The 19,830-nt window shown below is 44.2% G+C and overlaps 1 protein-coding gene and 1 long non-coding RNA gene across 4 annotated transcripts in view; one reads left to right on the top strand and one right to left on the bottom strand.

The window, feature by feature from the left end:
• The window catches only part of TSC22D3 (TSC22 domain family member 3), an 89,892-nt gene extending 78,245 nt beyond the window's left edge, over positions 1 to 11,647 (bottom strand). Inside the window, exons 1-2 of one of the 3 annotated variants that reach the window (XM_060182778.1) lie at positions 11,516 to 11,647; positions 10,068 to 10,493 (exon numbers count right to left, since the gene is read on the bottom strand). In XM_060182778.1, the coding sequence (XP_060038761.1) occupies positions 10,068 to 10,387 (320 nt within the window). In that variant the 5' untranslated portion in view covers positions 10,388 to 10,493; positions 11,516 to 11,647. Of the gene's footprint in view, positions 1 to 10,067; positions 10,494 to 10,794; positions 11,058 to 11,141; positions 11,285 to 11,515 lie in introns of those variants that run through there. The other 2 variants (XM_060182777.1, XM_016191475.2) reach the window with 2 other exon arrangements.
• Positions 1 to 19,830, top strand: part of LOC132535775 (uncharacterized) — a 117,565-nt gene that overhangs the window by 73,230 nt on the left and 24,505 nt on the right. The gene's annotated exons all lie outside the window — the stretch shown is intronic.

Below are 19,830 nucleotides of genomic sequence, written 5' to 3'. Positions count from 1 at the left end.
GCAATTTCATTTCTTACCTACCTGAAGAATATGAAAACATTAACACAAAAAGTTATACTAACCCCCGTGTTTCTTTCAGCATTATTTATAATAGCTACGATACTGAAACAACTGAATTGCCAACTGATAGAAGATTGATAAATATTACACACACACATACATACACACACACACACACACACACATATCCTTTCATCTGTAAACAAAATAAAATGTTGCCACTCACAGCAAAATGGAAGGAACACAGTGGAAGAATGCAAAGTAAAATAAATTAGAAGAAAAAAAAGATATTGAATGATTTCACCAGTGTGTGAATACAAAGACGTAAAACTGATGAACACACAAAACTGAATATAAATAAATCCTTGCACAATGATAAGAGAACTAAGATTAACTAAGGGGAAGAGGGTGAAGGTGGAAGAAAAAGGAGAGAGGGTATAAGAAAAGGTGGTGGGAGCCAGGGAGACAGCCTACTGTTGGAACACAGGACATGGATGCCTGAGGCCCCAGACTGGGTTCCCAGCATCACCATATGACAGAACTGAGTAGTAAACTGTTATCTTTTCCTTAGTTTTTAGATCTCATAATAAATAAATGCAATGTTTAAAAAGAAAGAACAGGTTGAGTGCACACCTTACTGTGTGCAAGGACCTGAAATCAAACCCTCAGTTCCCTACCTGTAGGGATAAAGCTTGATGAGCAGTGAAGTATTGTCTCTCTTTCTCTCTCCCTCTCTATCCTGCCCTCCCCTATCAATTTCTCTCAGATTTATCAAATAAAAAGAAATGGGGGGAAATGCCAGGAGTGGCAAATTCATCACGCAGGCACCAAAACGCTAGTTATAATCTTGGTGGCAGTAAAACTAAAGTGGAAGTAAAAAATTTAAAAAATATATAAAAAGAAAGAGGAGGTGGCTCACCTAGCAGAATGCAAAAATTACTATATGTGGGGACCCTGGTTTGAGCTCCCTGCCCCCACATAGGAGCACCTGCAGTGGGGAAGCTCTCCAGCAATGGGACAGTGCTATGGTGTCTCTCCTTGTATCTCTCTCTCTTTAGTTCTCTCTTTCACTTTCTATCTAGAAGAAAAAGATTATTGTACACTAATGTTCACCATAGCCAACAGGTAGAAACAACCCAAGCATCACAGACAAATGAATGGATAAACAGACTATGGTCTATATCTTGGCATATGGTGGGATATTACTCATAGGAAAGAATGACGTACTATCATATGCAAAACTGTGGATGTTCCTTAAAAATATTTTGACAAGTGAAAGATGACATTCACAAAGGTCACACATTGGAGGAGCCCACCTACGTGAAATATCTAGAAAAGGCAAATTTATAAAGGCAAGCAAAACCCAAGAGATTCTCTGGAGGCTGTGAGGAGGGGAGAAAAGAGTATTGCTATTTGTCAGGGTCTTTTTTTTTGTCTGGGGGTGATGATAAGTCCTGGAGATGGATAGCGGTGATATTCACATAACCTAGTGCATGTACTGAATGCTACTGAGATGTCCACCTTAGAAGGCTAAATTGGCTCATTTATGCTCTGTACACTTCATTGCTCTCTATATTACATGTAGGTGCACACATATAATATGTACAATGCATACACAGAAAGATAATGGGAGTTACACAGCACTAGAGTCAATCACTGGTGACACTTAGAATTCACATTTGTGCCTCATGGGGGAGAGAGGGGGAGGAGAAAGAGTGGGAGGGGGAGAAGGAGAGGTGGGGGACAAGGAAGTAGAAGGAAGGAAGGAAGGAAGGAAGGAAGGAAGGAAGGAAGGAAGGAAGGAAGGAAGGAAAGAAAGGGAGAGAGAAAGGAAAGAAGTAAAAGAGGGAGAGAGGAAAAGGGAGAAAAAATGTAAAGGGAAGAGAAGGAAAGGAAAGAAGGGCAAAACAGTTTATTTTTTTATCAGAGCTCTCATGTTGTATCCAAGTCATGAATGTTAAGTTTACAAATGCATTTGTTGGGTCTGGGCAGTGGCACCCAGTAGAGCTCACACTTCACCAAGTTTGAGATCTTGGTCCCCACCTGCAGGGGGTAAGCTTCTTGAGCAGTGCCTGTCTACTACTCTCCCTCCTCTATCTTTCACCCTTTATCAAAATGGGAAAAAGTGGCTGCCAGGAATGATGGAACAGTGCAGGCATTAAGCCCCAACAATAACTCTGGTGGCAAAAAAAAGTCTTTATATTTTGAACAGAGAGGTACCTTAATCTGAGAATACCTAGTCTATGTCAGACTACTAGGCACTTGGAAAAGTGCTATTTTTAATTACTGTGGACTAGGAATGACCTCTTGAGGCTTGATACCAAAATGAAGATCACAAAGGCAAAGAATGACAGGCTTAACCACAGAGAAATCCAACACCTTTCTACAGCGGAGACTGCTGTCCAAAACATCAAGTAGCAAACACGTGGACAAAGGACTGACATCTCCAATTCAGGGCTGCTCACTGTGCGGTCTGCATAGCATAGGTGCTATCAGAAAGGAGCTTTAGATGCTGCATGTACAGAGAACTGACTCTTAGGGCAGGAGTGTGGACACTGAGGTAGGCAGGCAGGCAGACGAACAAATTTGGCCCTCAGTTTGCATCATCTGAGTCAATACCTCCTCAGAAGTCAGGTCTAGGAATACTCATTTACAAAGTCAGTTTCTATTTTACAGACTTAGTTTTTTTTAATTTTCTTATTTTGCAAAATTAGTTTTTGTTTTATTTTATAATATTTACCTGCTATTTTTAATTTGATAGGAGAATAATTGAGAGGGAAGGAGAGATAGAGAGGGATGGAGGGAGGGAAACACCTGCAGCACTACTCAACCACACATGAAGCTTTCTCCTGCAACTAGGGACCCAGGGCTTGAACCTGCGACTTCATGTTCTCAACTGGGTGCTCTACCACTTAACCCTTATTTTTATTTTAAAACAAATATTATTATATTTTTTAAAATTGTTTTATTTTTAAATATTTTATTTATTTATTATTGGACAGAGACAGAAAGAAATTGAGATGGGTGGGGGAGATAGAGGGAGAAAGACAGAGAGACACTTGCAGTCCTACTCCACCACTTGTGAAGCTTTCCCCCTGCAGGTGGGGACCAGGGACTTGAACCTGGGTCCTTGCACACTGTAATGTGTGTGCTCAACCAACCAGGTGTGCCACCATCTGGCCCCAAAATATTATCTTATCACTTTTTTTTTTTACTAGAAGGCTGCTCAGTTCTGGTTATTAGTGGCACCTGAGATCAAACCCAGAACGTCTCACATGTAAGTCCAGTGCACTATATACTCTAAAATGATTAGTTCTAATACTCACTTAGAGAAGTCCAGGTAATTTCTTTTTTAAAAAGAGTTTATTGATATGAGAAAGATAGGAGGAGAGAAAAAACCAGACATCAATCTGGTACATGTGCTGCTAGGGATTGAACTTGGGACCTCATGCTTGAGAGCCCAATGCTTTATCCACTGCTCCATCTCCCAGACCATGGTAATTTCTTTTTTTATTAATACTTTTTTAAGATTTTATTTATTTATTAATGAGAAACATAGGAGGAGAGAGAAAAAATCAGGCACCACTCTAGTACATGTGCTGCCGGGGGTTGAACTCAGGACCTCACGCTTGAGAGTCCGATGCTTTATCCACTGGGCCACCTCCCAGACCACTTTTATTAATGTTTTTCTTTCTTTATTGGGGGATTAATGGTTTACAGTCAACAGTAAAATGCAATAGTTGTACATGTGTAACATTTCCCCGTTTTCCACATAACAAACAATTCAACCTCCACTAGGTCCTCCTCTGTCATCCTGTTTCAGGACCTGAAACCCCCCAGAATCTTTTACTTTGGTGCAATACACCAAAGCCCAGGTAATTTCTATACACTACCTTTTTCTTGGAAACCTGATCTCTGACTCTACCTCTTTCCCATGGCTTGGATGTACCAGCCTCAACAGGGAATGTTAAATTAATTAGCACTTCAAAATTAGCACAATTCAAAATCTTTGCTATTCTTTTATCCAAGCATTTTAGCGTGGGAACCAGTTGTTGGCAGGTCAGAATGTTACAAGGAGACGTTTAGAGCTTCTGGAACTGGAGCAAAACTCCAACTCACAGCGTCTCATACAACAGAGGGCAGGTGTGTTGGGGGCTGAAAGTAAAAGGGAGGCTGTTTAAGAAGTTCTGGATGGGGAGTCGGGCGGTGGCGCAGTGGGTTAAGCGCATGTGGCGCAAAGCGCAGGGACAGGCGTAAGGATCCCGGTTCGAACCCCGGCTCCCCACCTGCAGGGGAGTTGCTCCACGGGCGGGGAAGCAGGTCTGCAGGTGTCTATCTTTCTCTCCCCTCTCTCTCTGTCTTCCCCTCCTCTCTCCGTTTCTCTGTCCTATCCAACAACAAAGCAACGTCAACAATGGCAATAATAACCGAAACGAGGCTGCAACAACTAGGGCAACAAAAAGGGGGAAAAATGGCCTCCAGGAGCGGTGGTTTCATGGTGCAGGCACCGAGCCCAGCAATAACCCTGGAGGAAAAAAAAAAAAAAAAAAAAAGAAGTTCTGGATGGACCAGAAGGTAGCTCAGCTGGCAGAGTAAGCACCTTACTATGCGCACAATGCATGGATGTGAACCCAGGCACTTTGTGGGAGCTCCTGACTGTCTGAGGAAGCTCCACAAATGGTCACACAGTGTTGTAGTGCCTCCCCTCTCTGTCTTTTCTTCCTTTCTCAAAAAAGAGGGGGGGTTAGGTGGTGGCTCACCTGCTTGAGTGTACATATTACAATGTGCAAGGAACTGCATTCAAGCTTCCAGTTCCCATCTTCAAGGAGAAAGGTTCTCAAACAGTTAAGCAATGCTGCAGGTTTTTCACTCTCTCCCTCTCTCTCCCAATTTCTCTCTCTCCCTCCCTCTCTTTCCTCTCAATCTCTCTCTGTCTCTATCCAATAAATAGATAAAATATTAAAAGAAAGAGGGAAATAAGTAGAGGCATGGAAAAAAGAAAAATACAAAATTGGGCCATGGAGGCTGCTCAGTATTATTACTGCATATGTGTGAGGCCAAGTTCATTTCCTGGGTACTACACTAAAAAAAAGTCTTTCTGGGGCTACAGCATGATGGTTATGCAAAGGACATTCATGCCTGAGGCTCTGAATCCCTGTGTTCAATCCCCAGCATCACAATAAGCCAGAACTGAGCAGCACTCTGGTCTATCTCTGTATCTTTCTAATTAAAGATTAGGTAATTAAAAATAAATAAATAATAAATAAAATATTTTAAAGTTCTGGATAAATATGTGTGAGGTTATGACATTAATGACAATGGGATATGGCAAAAAGCTCTTGTTGTAGTACATCTTATAGATGACAGAATTTAAGATTCCTCCAGTTTCAACTTTACAAGTTTTTTTCACACTCTGTACTTAAATGGGAAATTCTAGCCATTTGGCCAACATCTACTAACTCCCACCTAGGTTTTCTAGTTTTAGGAGCAAAATCTGAGAAGATAGAACCCCTTAAAAACATGGTGAGCAACAACCCCCATTCCTCTGGGACTATTACAGTTAGAGCAGTGAAAGTGATAAATTCCCAGATCGGGATAGTTAGTCTCCTTACCTGAGAAGGACATATTATTGATGATTTGGTTAGTTTCTGAGCTCATCTTAAAACTCTGCTTAGCAATTCTTTCTTTGAGAGGCAAGTGAATAGTGACTGATTTTAGGTGTGATTTGGGCTCTGCTTGTACTGTGAGGCATCAGGAAAGTTACTTAATTTTCCCAAGCCTCCACTTCCTTCTTATAATATGAAGACTTGTGACAACAGTTCCCTCTTCACGGAGTTGGTGCAAATGTCAGATGAGGTCTACAGGTCTAATTTTCAGTACATATTGTAAGCAGTCAATATATGCTGGCTATTCATCCAATATAGTTATTAGTTACTGCAAGCAAGAGAGACAGCAGGAGGTTCTTGCTTTCCCATAGTTTTGTGGCCCTTTTTACATATTAACAAGATAGCTATGTAACCCTCAACCACCAGTTTTCATGTGTATATTCACAGCACTGTCCATCAGGTCTTCTGCTAGACAAATTATCTTACTTGGTTCAAACAAAGCAAGCAAGCAAACAAACAAAAAGCCACATTTATATCTTAATAAGAACTTGCCAAGACTATGCGAAAGTTGCACAAATCTTTACAAGAAATACCAGCAACAACTTCACAGTCATCTAACAACAACAACAGCAACAACAACAAAGCTTTTATTGAGTATTGGTTGTTTAACTAGGAGTCAATGAGTAGAAAACACAGTTCTACACTCAAACTGCTTACACTCTCCTGTTCCAAGGAAACCAGAGAGCTAAAACTGGGAGGCTGGGGCAGGTCAAAACAGACACATCAGATAGAAATCAAAAGTGCTGGAACCAGGTGGTGGCCTAACTTGTAAAATATACCAGTTACCATGTATGAGGACCCAGGGTCAAGCCCCCAGTCCGCACCTGCAGGGAGGAAGCTTCGTGAGTGGGTGGAGCAGTGCTGCAGGTGTCTCTCTTCCTCTTTTTCTTTATTTCTTTCTATCACAATTAAAAGTAAATTAAAAATAATGAGTAAGTAAATATCAAAACTGTGCCCCAACTTTCCTTCAAAGACAAATGGAGTCCTTGCAGTGGGGGAATGGGCTATAAGAGGGTGCAGGGAAGGCTGCTTCTCCAGGACAAAGAGTGGCCCTGAAAGCTGACAGATTAAAGGTAAAGGACATTCGAGCAGGATTTCCAAAGAGCAGATCACTGAATGGAGTAGGAGACTCACAGTATTTACCGTACCCAGACATTAGATCATTAGATGGTACAGAAGCTAACATGAGGACTGAGGTGCAAAGACAAGAAAGAAACCCACAAAATAAATGAATTAATAAAGAGTCCATTTGGGAGTCTCTAGCTCTTTCCTGTTCTATTATTATTGTTGTTGTTGTTGTTGTTGTTGTTTTGCCATCATGGTCATCACTGGGGCTTGGTGCGTGCACAACAAATTCACCACTCCTGACAGACATCTTCTTTCTCTTTCCCTCCTCCCCTTTTCAACCTTTTAAAACTTATTTTTATTAGATAGGACAGAGAGAAATAGAGAGGGAAGAGGGAGATAGAAAAGGAGATAGAGAGAAACCTGAAGTACTGCTTCACTACTTGTCAAGCTTCTCCCCTGTAGGTAGGGAGCAGGGGCTCGAACCTGGGTCCTTGTGCATCACAACATGTGCACTCAGCCAGGTGTGCCATCACCTGCCCCCATCTCATTCTCTCTACTCCCCACTCCCTCTTGATTTTTCTCTTTCTCAATCCAACAAAAATAAAAAAAAAAATTTAAGAGAGGAAGGAAGGAAATAAGAAGGGAAGAAAGGAAGAAAATAGAAGAAAGAGGTCCTTTTCACTTGAAGCAAGCAGGTTGTCCAGATCAGATAGAGGGGAAGTTCCATGGCCAGCAATAACTGCTCTCCGCCTTTGCTAATGTGCAGGCTGTGCTGGGCAAAACCCAAACCCGATCACCCAGTTCTATAGTTATAATGTCAAGGAAAATGAGAGAATGATTTGTCCTGCTAGAACTGTGAGAACCCTAAGAGCACGTCACTCACCAAATTCAACCAAGCCCTCCCTGCTGGTGCTCAGTTGTTTTGGATGCCTGGCTGCTCTAAGGCCAGAAGGCAGGGTGCATACCTCCTCCAACAATCCATGACTATGTTGGTGTCCTTAGTGCCCCACATCCACGCTGCACCATTTCTGGGTTTTGCCCAGAACCAAGCCATCAATAAGCAGGTGTCAATGGAGTAATAGGTGCCAAAAAGAAGTCTTTCCATTCAAGAAACCCAAACAATCAGAGAGGCCAAGGTATGGCACCAGTGTATATTTTGATCTCCATAAGGGAGCACTTTGATCTTAGGCTCTCAGCCTTACACCTCAGTCACCTGGAACTAACCCTCTCAGGCCCTGGATTCAGGAACCAGGACTGAGGAAGTTTCCTCTCTTACATTTCATCAAGGTCATTTCAGGGCAGTTTCTTTGCCTGGTGAAAGAGTGCAATCTTTCCATTTCTGCAGCGGACTCTCCGACTGAGTCGGATTGTTAGCAACTTGTTGGAGCTTTCACTCCAGCAGGGCTTGCAGTTTCTGGTCTGAAAACACTTGTCACCTTTCCCCAGAAAAGAAGATTTTCTCAAAACCTTTTGTGTATAGGGCTGGAAACCTGATTTTTTTTGAGGCAATGAGATAATCTGATTCCAGTCTTAGGAAAAAAAAAAAGGGTGGGTGGGTGGGTGAGTAGGTGGGTGGTGGCATACAAGATTAAGCATGCATGTTACCATATGCAAAGACCTAGGTTCAAGTCCCCTATCTGAATCTGCAAGGATGAAGCTTTATAAGCAATGTAGCAGTGTTGCAAGTCTCTCTCTTCTGTCTCTGTCTCCCTCCTCAATTTCTTGCTACCCTATCAAATAAATAATAAATTAATTAAATTAAATGCTAAGAAAGTCAGCACCCCCACTTGATCCCTCTCTAAACTTCTGGGGCTCAAGGAAAAGGGGTATTAAGTGTGATTTTTGCCTTGGTGGAAGGGAAGGCCAAAGAGCGCCGAGTACTTACTTGCCTTTTCCCACTGTTTTTATTTTTAATTTAATTTTAATTTTAGATGGAAACAAAAGTGGAGAGAGGGAGAGAGAGATAGAGAGAGAGGGAGAGAGAGAGAACTGCCTCCACTGAAGTGGAGGGACAGGCTTGTACTTGGGTAGTGCATGTGGCAAAAAGCACACTAAGTGAGCTATTTCGCTGCCCCTCCTCCATCAACGTTAAATTTTCCTCTTTGAGCCTTGCTGAATAAGCCCTCCAATTATCCAAATATGCTTCAGGCACTCATGTTTTTTTTGTTTTAATTAAAAAAAATTTTTTTTTACTACTATTACCTTGTCTGGGCACACCACCAGCCCACGGGCTGATATCTCAAAACTAGAAGGAAACTTAAAGAGACCAGAGAGGTCAGGCAACTTGCTCAGGGCTCCAGGGCTCAGGTTGAGTCATAACTTGTAGTACAACCCAGGTCTCCCACAGCGAGGTTCTCTTTCTCTTACATAACTTGCGTCCTTGAGAAAGAATGAAATCACCCCCAGCACACACCTTGCCACTGCGGTTCTAACAACATCAAAACCCACAGCTGGGGTTTCCTGGAGGTACTACTCCAGGCTCAAAATGAACTCAGTTGCCCACCCCCCAACACACACACACACACACACACACACACACACACACACACACACACACACCACTGACCTCGTCTCAAAACAGAGTCTCAGACTGGAGTTCACTAACTACCTTGGATCAATCTTCCCACTGTGTTTCTCCCATGCTACTCTCCTTTCTCCAGAATTCTATAAAGTAGAACTGAGCTCAACATATGTGCATAATGACACACATTCGTCCACCATTCTGTCCTAGGAAACTCTCTGGGGCTGCTTTTCTCTCCTACCATTCAAAACTAAAGCTTGTGTTCACCACGGAGGTGGGAGTGTGCCCACAAACACAAAAAATCCAGATTCTTCCTCCACACCCTACCAGTGGTGGCTTCATTGATCTGGGCACTCTGCTGGCCCTCTCAGCGTGAGCCACTGGGTCACTGAAAAGCCCTTGCATATTTCGGAGCGCGCTTTTGAAAAGGTTGGAACTCAGATCTCAGGAAAAGCCCACTGACAGTCGAACCCACAGAATCTCCCACGTGGCTACTGGATATAGACACCTTTGAAGGGGGTCTGCCTGCTATCCTCAAACCATCTAGGACTCTGGTCCACTTTTCTGTACTGGTATCTCCCAAGGCCTTTGAATATAGGATTCTCGCATGCTTGGTCTCCCCTGAGCCCCACTGGGCTCCAGGACCCCGTGGGGAGAGGAGACTCTTAGGGGCTTGGCAGCATGTAAGCCCACCTCCCCAGCACCCACCACGTGAACTTTTCGATCGCCGCTTTTAGCAGAGCCGGGGTTCCCAGCGGAGGCCGGAGCCAGCCGGCCCACGCACCCACCCTGGCGCCCAGCCACTCACGTACCTGTGGAAGAAGAGCAGGATGGAGAGCATGGTCTGGTCGATGTTGCGGTTGCAGATGCCCTCGTTGATCAGGTAGCAGGGGTCCCGCAGCACGGGCTCCAAGGAATCCTGCCGCATTATGCTGTTGAGCTTGTCAGTGTTGAGGTTCTCAAAGATCAGCTTCTCCTGCAGCTGGCGAAAGTTGCTCACCGTGGGGCTGCCGGGGTTGTTGTTGTCCCCGCTACTGTCGCGTTGGAGCCCGCTGCGGTGGGCCAGATCCAGGCAGCAGTTGCAGCAGTCGAGGCCGACAGGTGAGCGACAGTCGCTCTTGGGTTGGGCCATCTTTGAGGGCTCAGCGGCCGCCTGGCCGGCGAGGTCAGGGTCGGCTGGCAGGTGTGCGCCCGCCGGGCTGGCCTTAGGGGACTCCAGGGTGTCTTCAAAAGACTGGCTGTGAGGGGAGGAGGGGGATTGTAGTTGGGACGCGGGGTGGGAGAGAAGAAGAGTTGGAAATTAGCGCGGAAAAGCCAGCCCACTTCGTTTGGGGTCCCCCTCCTGGCTGTGGTCGGGGTGCGAATAGAAACAGCTGGACAAACAGCTCTGAGCCGATCCTTCGGGCTCACTTCCTCCTCCTCCTCCTCCTCCCGCTTCTCTAGAGGCCGCCCCTCCCCCACCCCCACCCCGAGGTGCCACACGCGGCCCCAGCGCCACAGTCCTAAGTTTCCCAAGTGCGAGCGAGTCTCAGGGCGGACCTGTGGCGGCAGGAAGGGCGGGCGACAGAGTAGAGGGAGAGCCGGGGCGCGCCCTAGCTCCCTCCCTTCTTTGCTCCCTCCTCCCCCACTCGCTCGCAGGCTCTCCCGCTTTCGGGTTCCCGGGGCTCCTGCGGGCTTTGAGCGTCTGCAGGCGTCCAGAGAGAGTGAGCTAGCAAGCCAGAGAACTGCACGCCCAGGAGTCAGCGCACAGGCAGTGACAGCATGTAAACGACCCCCGCAGAGTCGGGCTAGGGAGCATTCCTCCTGGGCCGCGTCCCGGGAGCCTGCCGGACCCGCCCCCCTTCCCCCACCCCCAGCCTGCCCGCCAGCCTGCCGGCAGCTCGCACCCTGGCGCGCACTCCGGGGAGCCCGGCCCGGTGCAGTCCTCCTTTTCAGCGCACTCAGCGCCTGGGCTCGGGCTTTCTCCCTGCTCACAGTGCATCCTAAGCTCCACCGTCCCCGATGCAACACCCCGGGAAGCGTGCTGGGCTGGAGGACCCAAATCGTATGTCCTACGGCGGATGAGCCCCCCTACAGGAGAGACGCCGCCCCTCCTCTCCAACCGGTCTAGTCCACGCCTTCAACCGCCACAAGCCAGTTTTCCGGGGACTCCGAAAGACAGAGAGAGACCGGGAGAGAGAAATAAACACAGAGAAACAGAGCGCCTGTGCAGGGAATCCCAGGGCTGAAGGGTGCCCACTCTGTCTTCCACCAAACTCACGGGAGTGCGCACCAAATCTCCGGGCTGCTGTTCCTCTTCGCTTTCTCCCATGCTCTTCTCCTTTTTGCCCGCACATGCTCTCTGTCCGGGCTTCCGGGAATACCAGCTCCCTGGCCCCAGTGTCCTGGTTTCTTTCTTCTCACGCCCCCCACCCCCTTTTTCTTTTATGGATGTATCTTAACCCTCTTTCCCCTCTCGTCCTCCCCTCCTTTTCCTTCTCACCTTTCTTGTCTCATGTCTCCACCCCCCATTCCTTCATTCATTCTTTTCCCCCTCCTTCTCCTCCCTTTCTTACTTCATTCCCTTGCTCCCCTCGAGTCTACACCCAATTGCTCCTCCTCAGTTTTGTCCCTGTCTCTTCACTACACACAGTTCGCCCTGTTTGCCTCCATACCCTTACCGTTCTGAGAGCAGTAGTGATCGCATGTTGGTGACTGGGTTTTCTGGGGATGGGGAGTCCTGGCTTTCAGGAGAAATGTGACTCTACAGTTGAAGTCAAGTGAAAGGTCCGATTTATAGAGAGAGCATGCAGGCTGGTTAGGACCCTGGGTCTTAGCCCTTCAGTGAGGTGGCTGGGATGTACTGAGTGAGCAAGAGGTAAATTCCCTGGCTTTCTCAGGACTTAGAAACATGGACTCCTTTTCATGCGTTTAACTCAATAGTTTTGGAATCCTGAAAAAAAATCCAAAATATTCCTAATGGTCAGATTTCACAGTAAACTACACTAGATTTTTAGTTTCAGACAGCACATCCCCTTCAGCTTGCTTAATTCACAAGCCCATTGCCTTCATCATACAACAGTGTATACTGCCATCTTGTGTTCAAAATATCTTCAGCGTTCCCTGCCTAAGGTCACAGAGTTAGACCCTAGGGTTCCTCCTAGTGGAACCCACACTGCTCTGGCTCCCTGGGGAGGCAGACTGAGGAGGCAAAGCTTTAACACAGAGAGCTTTACCCCTGCACAACAGACAGATCCAGAGCCAGTTTCTTCCTAGTGGAGCTTCACTTGTGTGGGTTCCTATAGATTGAACCTCCATAGATTTCATATTCCCTCCAGATGCCACAAACTTTAGCCCTGTGATTAGGAGCAGAGAGCCCACAGCAAATTCCTATCCCCAAGATGCTGTAGGTGTTCTATGAGGCTCTACAATGTGTGACAGTGGAGAGATGCAGGGACCAGAAAGCCAAGCTGTAGCCATTCCTCCTGAAAGATTCCAGAAAAAGGTGAAAGAGGGATATGGAAGTTATGGCCAGGCTAGCAGAACTGGGAGTATGGTCTGTTGAGTCTGCTAAGGATACTATTTGTTGCTTCAAAAGACAGTTATTTAGATGTGCTCATTTTCCTTCTCCTTTCCCTCTTTTCTCTCTCTCTCTCTGTTAAATGTTCTTGGGCAGAAGCCAGAGGAGGTAAGTAGAATATGAAATTTCATGTGCATTGTGTAGAGTTATAGCCCACTGAATTGTTTTTTAATTACAGTGTTTATGATTTTCCCCTTTGTTTATAATTATTTTATATTCAACATTAGAACAAAAATTATTAGCTCCATAAATATTTATTTTAAGTTGTGCTTTGAGAATTGCTGGGGCCTTTTTGCTCCTCTACTTGCCCAAGTTCTCTTATCTCTGTGCATAACCTTGGGCTGAGGCCTTGGTGCAAGTATTTCCTTCTTGGTATTTGGCACCATTTGCCTCAAGATTTTTGTCCCCTTGACATTTCCCTGTTTGTAGTCCTTGCTCTCAAACAATGTTGTTAATAATTCAGTACAGGCCCACACACTCTATCCAGGCTGACCCAGAGCAAATATATATAATTTAGAAAAAGAAAAATCTAGAGAGTTTGCATCTAGAGTACGGGAAGCTGTCATGTATTTGCAGGCAAGCCCAGCTCGTATTGACATATAGCATACTTCCCAGGGAAGGCTGACTGGGCAGGGCCTTCTTGGCTGCACTCTGTGAGGCCTTACTCAGCTCACATAACAAATGTTACATGGAGAGACTCAAAGCTGCAAAATGTTCTTGCATAAACTGATCAAGCAGAGGTGGGACCCCATCCCCAGACAGAGCTGGTAGCTTTCTGAAGGAACTCACAAGGGGGCAGGGGCTGCTCCTTTCTACATGGAGTTAAGTGTCAATCACTTAGGTTGCATTGCTCCTGTGCTAGCTACACTGTTAGTGGGGATTCAGAGGTAAATAACAAAGAGCCTGAGACCCACCCATACCCCCACCCCCAAGAACTCATGGTCTAATTGGCAAAGCAGATACACAAGCAGACAAAAAGCCAGTCCAAATAAGAAGCCTTAATGGAAGTCTGGTGTGGGAGGAGCACAGGCTGAGAGTGTTTAAGACGGGTCAGTTCTAGACTATTCTAGGTGGAAAGGCTCATCTAAGTGGACAGACTAGGGAGCAGAAACCTAGAGCTGAGGATACTGTATTTTCCGGGCATGGGTGTGGGTCACAAAACAAGTCTTTATTGCTGCAAAATAGAATGTGAGAGCTGGAACTGCAAGGGTTGAGACTGGACAGGAATTTGGGGACCAGGTCCTAGAGGGCCTTTAATGAAACATTAAGCAAATTTCCCCCAACATCACTAGCTTACTATGCACCTAGAAATTGTTAAGGGGAAAAAAAAAAGAGTAGCTGTCATTTATTGAGTCCCCATTATGTACAAGGTGCTTTACATATGTGTTTATTTTATGTTTTCATTAAATTCTCCGAACAGCCCTCTATGTGTCAAGTATTATGAATCCAGTAATGAAACAGGCTTGAAAAAAAGACCTCAGGTCACATAACTGGTAACTTGGCATTTAGGTGTGAACCCATAGCTTTTGGGGGGCTCGATGCCTGCACTATGAATCCACTGCTCCTGAAGGCCATTTTCCCCCATTTTGTTGCTCTTGTTATTCTTGTTATTGCTGCTGTTATTGTTGTTGGATAGGACAAAGAGAAATGGAGAGAGGAGGGGAAGACAGAGAGGGGGAGAGAAAGATAGACATCTGAAGACCCGCTTCACCACCTGTGAAGCGACTCCCCTGCAGATGGGGAGCCCAGGCTCAAACTGGGTCCTTGTGCTTCACACCATGTGTGCTTAATCCACTGTGCTACAGTGCAGCCCCCACTTGTTTTTCTTTCTTTGTTTACTCATTTTTACATTTTATTTTATTTTATTTTGTTTATTTTTTTTACCAGAACACTGCTCATCTCTGGCTGATGGTGGTGTTGGGTATTGAACCTGGGACTTTGGACCTCCAGGCAAGACCGTCTTTTTTGCATAACCATTATGCTATCTCCCCAGCCCTGAACTCATTGCTCTCTAACTTGATTATTATGTCTTTCATGATTAGGTAACTTTTGGTGATGAGTTTATAAAACATGACTGTCTTATAAATGGAATGTGTTTTAAGATAGTGAACTCAAAAAATGTCTGTAAATTACTGATATATTTAAAGGCTTTGATTTGTATTGTGGCAATCTGGCAAGTTTGGTGTTATAATAATGTAATAGCTGAATTGCTTATTACCATGTGCTGGGCACTGCGCTAAGGGATTCTATAACATCCTCTAGTTTAATTATCATAGCTACTCTGTGCTTTAGATATTACTATCATCTTCACTTGTTAGATTGAGAAACTGCGGGGGGGACAGTGGCCTGCTGGGTTAAGTGTACATAGTACTATGCACAAGAATCTGCGCATGGATCTAGGTTCAAGCCCCTGCTCCCCCATCTGCAGTGGGGGTGCTTCACAAGCTGTGAAGCAGCGCTGCAAATATCTTTTCCTCTTCACTCTATCTCCTCATCCCCTCTCAATTTCTCTCTGTCCTACTGAATAAAATGAAAAAAAAAAAGAAAAGAAAAGAAAAAAGAAAAATGGCCGCCAGGAGCGGTGTATTCGTAGTGCAAGCACCGATCTTCAGCGATAACCCCAGAGGCAAAAATAAAGTAGAGGGAAAAAGACCTAAGGAAACTGATTTGGCTGGGGAGGTAGAGCAGAGCATGCATATGTTAGATGATGGGTTTGAATCCTAACAACTGTGTTCTCACACACCTCCCATCCACTCTCTCCCTCATAAAAATAAATAATTTAAAGAGGAGATGAGGAAACAGGTTTTGCAGCAAATCTAGGGACTATAGCAAGGTCCAAGTAAAGGCACACAGTAGCGATTTTTAGACAAACCAGTTCCAATCGATATCCAGTCTTTTAAAAAATATTTATTTTTCCCTTTTGTTGCCCTTATTGTTTTTCATGGTTGTTGTAGTTTGTTGTTGTCGTTGTTAGATAGGACAGAGAGAAATGGAGAGAGGAGGGGAAGACAGAGAGGGGGAAAGATAGACACCCGCAGACCTGCTACAGGGGGGCTGGAACCAGATCCTTATGCCGGTCCTTGTGCTTTGCGCTTAACCCGCTGCGCTGCCGCCTGACTCCCCAATATTGTTTTTACTAACCTTTCTTAACTGAGGGTGGCAAATAGGATTTCCTCTCAGAGATTTCATAATTATTTATCATAGATGTGTAAATTGTTTTCGGTAGTTTTTTTTTTTTTTTTTGAGAGTTCATTTATTTACTAAAGAAAGGGAGAGAGAATGAGCATCATGTGACCCCAGTGAATGCACGTGGAGTCTCCTGCTTTTAGGTTTAAAGCTCTAGCCACTATGCCACTTCCCAGGCCACACTGGTAAATATCTAAAACCTTAAAGGTCAGGGGTTGTTAGCATTTTTCTGTATGTGTCAAGAGCCCTTTAACAGTATTCTGAAACCCCTGGACCCTTTCTGAGAACAATGAATATATATATACTGAAATGCAGGTAATGGAAAATTCTGATGCAGCTAGATATGTCAGTGCCTCTCATTCACGTAGTAAATATCAAGATCTGGATGCATCTCTGCTAACCATGGTAATTTCAAAGAAAAAAATGAGTATAAAATATTTAAAGACACCTAGGATAAGAGCTAAAACTAATTTTTATTAATACATGCTACAATGCCATAGGTACTGCTAGTACTTTTGTGGTCTATTTACTGCATTTTCCCCTCTTTTTTTCTTTACTTTTTTCTTTGCTTTCTGAATAATTATTATGCTATATCCCCAACCCACCTACTCCCCACATTTGTAATTGAAGAAAATCTGAAGTTTAGTTAGCAGTTGGTGAAAGTAAATATGCAGGATTTTTTTTAACCATTGAAGTTTATCCCCTGAATTTTTAAGAATCCCCGTTCTAGGCCAACCACCTTAGAGTGATAACAAATATGAGTGAGCCTTTGATATATACTAGGGACTGTTCTAGGGCCTATGCCATTTTTGTAATCCTTACAACAAAACTAGGATGTAACTTTGTTTTACAGCTCTCTGAAAGATGTAATTCTTTTCCAAGGTCACATAGCTAGCAAATGAAAGGGAACAAGATGCATTTGTTTTCTCATCTTTCTGCAGGCTAGAAGGTCAAGTCAGGGTGGCAGCAAGGTTGACTGCTTTGAGGACTCTCTCCTTGTCTTTTGGTCTTCTTGTGTTTTAACTTGGCCTTCGCTCAATATGGGATTAGGTGTGGGGGAAGAGGGGAGAGAGAGGGGATTTTTATTAGTTTTATTACCTGTCAAAAATTACTGTTTCACTTATATTAAAATATTTACAATGACAGTAATCCAAGGGCTGGCAAAATAGCTCATCTGGATAGTATACATGCTTTGCCATGTATGTGACCTGGTTCCAGGAAAGCCCCCACTGCACTGGAGGAAACATTGGTCTGCTGTTGTCTCCTCCTTCATCTGAATAAGTCAACTGCCAAGATCAACTTTTTAAAATCTCAGTTGCTTCTTTTGTAGAATTAATTAGTTATGTTGTGTAGTTTATTCATTTATCAGAGCAATGCTTGGTTCTGTCTTATGGTGGTGCCAGGTATTGAATCTGGGGACCTTAGGACTTTAAGCATGAAAGTCTTTTTTTTTTTTTTTGAAGGGAGAGAGATAGATAAAGATAGATGAGAGAAAGAGAGAGGGAGAGAGAGAGATACCACAGTATCTAAGTAACCTTCATTGTGGTGGTGGCCAGGGTCAGCTGGGTCACACACATGGCAAAGCAGTGCACTATCCAAACTGTTTTGCTGGCCCAATGGAAAGTCTTTTCATAACCATAGTGCTTTTTCCCCAGTCTGAATCTTTTCATGGAACATATTTTTTATTTACATCCTTATATCTCCAATATTGTTTTCTGGAGCTCATAACCTGCTGTTTGAGTGTGTGTGTGTGTGTGTGTGTGTGTGTGTGTGTGTGTGTGTCTCTGTGTGTGTCCGTGTGTGTGTTTAATCTTGTAACAGAAGGGTCCAGGAGCTAGCTCACCAGATAGAATACCTCCCACATTACCATGTATGAGGCCTTGGGCTTGAATCCATGGCATCACAAGGAAGCACATGGATAACACTAGGGGAACTCGATTGATGGTGAAGCATTACTGAAGTGTCTCAGCTCCTCTCTATCTCTCTCCCTCTTTTCTCTTTCCCTCCTCTGTCCTGTTTTTTTTTTCTCTCTCTTATAATTATGTCCGGGAGGTTATTCAGTGCAATGGTCTATACATGAGGCCATTCCCCAGCAACACACTGAAACAAAACAGCAAAATAATGTGATACAAGAAAACACAGGGTGAGGAAGGAAGGACCCCAGGTTGGAAAATCAAGGAGGGCTTTCTGAAAGAAAGAGTGCCTAAACTGAGCCTTAAAAGTTGACATTCAAAAACCAAGACTATTTTCTAGTACCTAGTAGGATTCACCTAATGTGATAGTGAATACAAACAAAATACATAGTGGCCAAGACATAACAAGAGCCAGATAAATAGTAAATATTATTATAACTTGACTTTGCCAAAGAAGCTTGCATGACAGCTTGTGTTTGCTATGAGTAATAAATGAAAAGTACGTAAGATAGTGCCTGGCACATAAATGCATAGTAAACGGTGGCTGCTGGTGGTGGTGGTGGTGTTTAGTTTGTTATTTTTAGGTTCTATTGGACTGAGATGGAATCGCACGTCTGATCTCCTGGGATGTCCCACTCTGTCTTTTGTCCTGTTATAGTACATCAGATTCCATGTCTACAAGCATGCTTATATGAGGAGATTTTCCACCTAACATTTAGCAGCAACTGGTCCAAACTCTACTACCGCTATTACCCACCAGATATACTGTATGCCCAGGTCGTGGTCTCCAAAAGTGTATAAAAAAGAGAGATGGGGACTCCGGGAGGCATGACCATGGAGTAACAGGGAACAGAATCTATCTCCCCCAAAACAACAAATACCTACAAGTGTCAAACTTAACAAAACCCACCAACTGTAAGTGAGATATCCACAGAAGCACCACAGTCTCAGCCACTCTGAGAGATGGGATTACTATTATTAGTAATATTAATATTATAAATTGCAGACACTATCAAGATTCCATCCTGACTTCCCTGGGTAGATGACTTCACTAATGTGTCCCAGAACCTCCTTTCCAGAGCGTGACCTTACTAGGAAGGGATAGAAGCAGGCTGGTGGAGGGGCCGGGCAGTAGTGCAGCCAGCTAAGTGCACATGAAGAGAATCACAAGGATTCCTGTTCGAGCTCCTGGCTCCCCACCTGCAGGGGTATCCCTTCACAAGCAGGTGTATTGTTGTGAAAAACAGAGAAATATTATGCATGTACAAACTATTATAAAAAAAAGTTACCCAAGGGGGCCAGGCAATGGCACACTTGGTTGAGCACACACGTTACCATGCACAAGGACCCAGGTTCAAGCTCCCATCCTCACCTACAGGGGAAAGCTTAATGAGTGGTAAAGCAGTTCTGCAAGTATCTCTCTCTCTGTGTCTGTATGTCTCTGTCTCTCTCTTTTTAACTAAAACACTGCTCAACTCTGGTTTATGGTGGTGCGTGGGTTGGAACCTGGGAGTTTGTATCCTCAGGCATGAGAGTCTCTTTGCATAACCATTATGCTATCTACCCCCATCTGTCTCTCTCATTCTCACTCTCCCTTCTCATTTTATGTCCTACAAAATACTTAAAAAATAAATATAAAAAAATTTTAAAAATAAATTTAAAGGCAAAACTATATAAAAAGAATTTTAAAATAAAAATATTTATTTTAAAAAAGTCAACTGAGGACTAGGGAGATAGCATAATGGTTATGCAAATGATATTTAGGCCTGAGGCTCTGAAGTCCCGGTTAAATCTCCTACACCAACATCAACCAGAGTTATGTGCGGTGTTGTAGTTAAATGAAGCAAACACAGATAAGGAAAGGGAGAGGATTGGAAATGGATGGGGAGGAAGGGGAGGAAGAGGAAGGAGAAGGAG

This window comes from Erinaceus europaeus, chromosome X, assembly GCF_950295315.1.
Source record: "Erinaceus europaeus chromosome X, mEriEur2.1, whole genome shotgun sequence".
Classification (NCBI taxonomy): domain Eukaryota; kingdom Metazoa; phylum Chordata; class Mammalia; order Eulipotyphla; family Erinaceidae; genus Erinaceus; species Erinaceus europaeus.
Note: the sequence above shows the minus strand (reverse complement) of the source record. Positions and strands in the feature narration are given on the sequence as shown.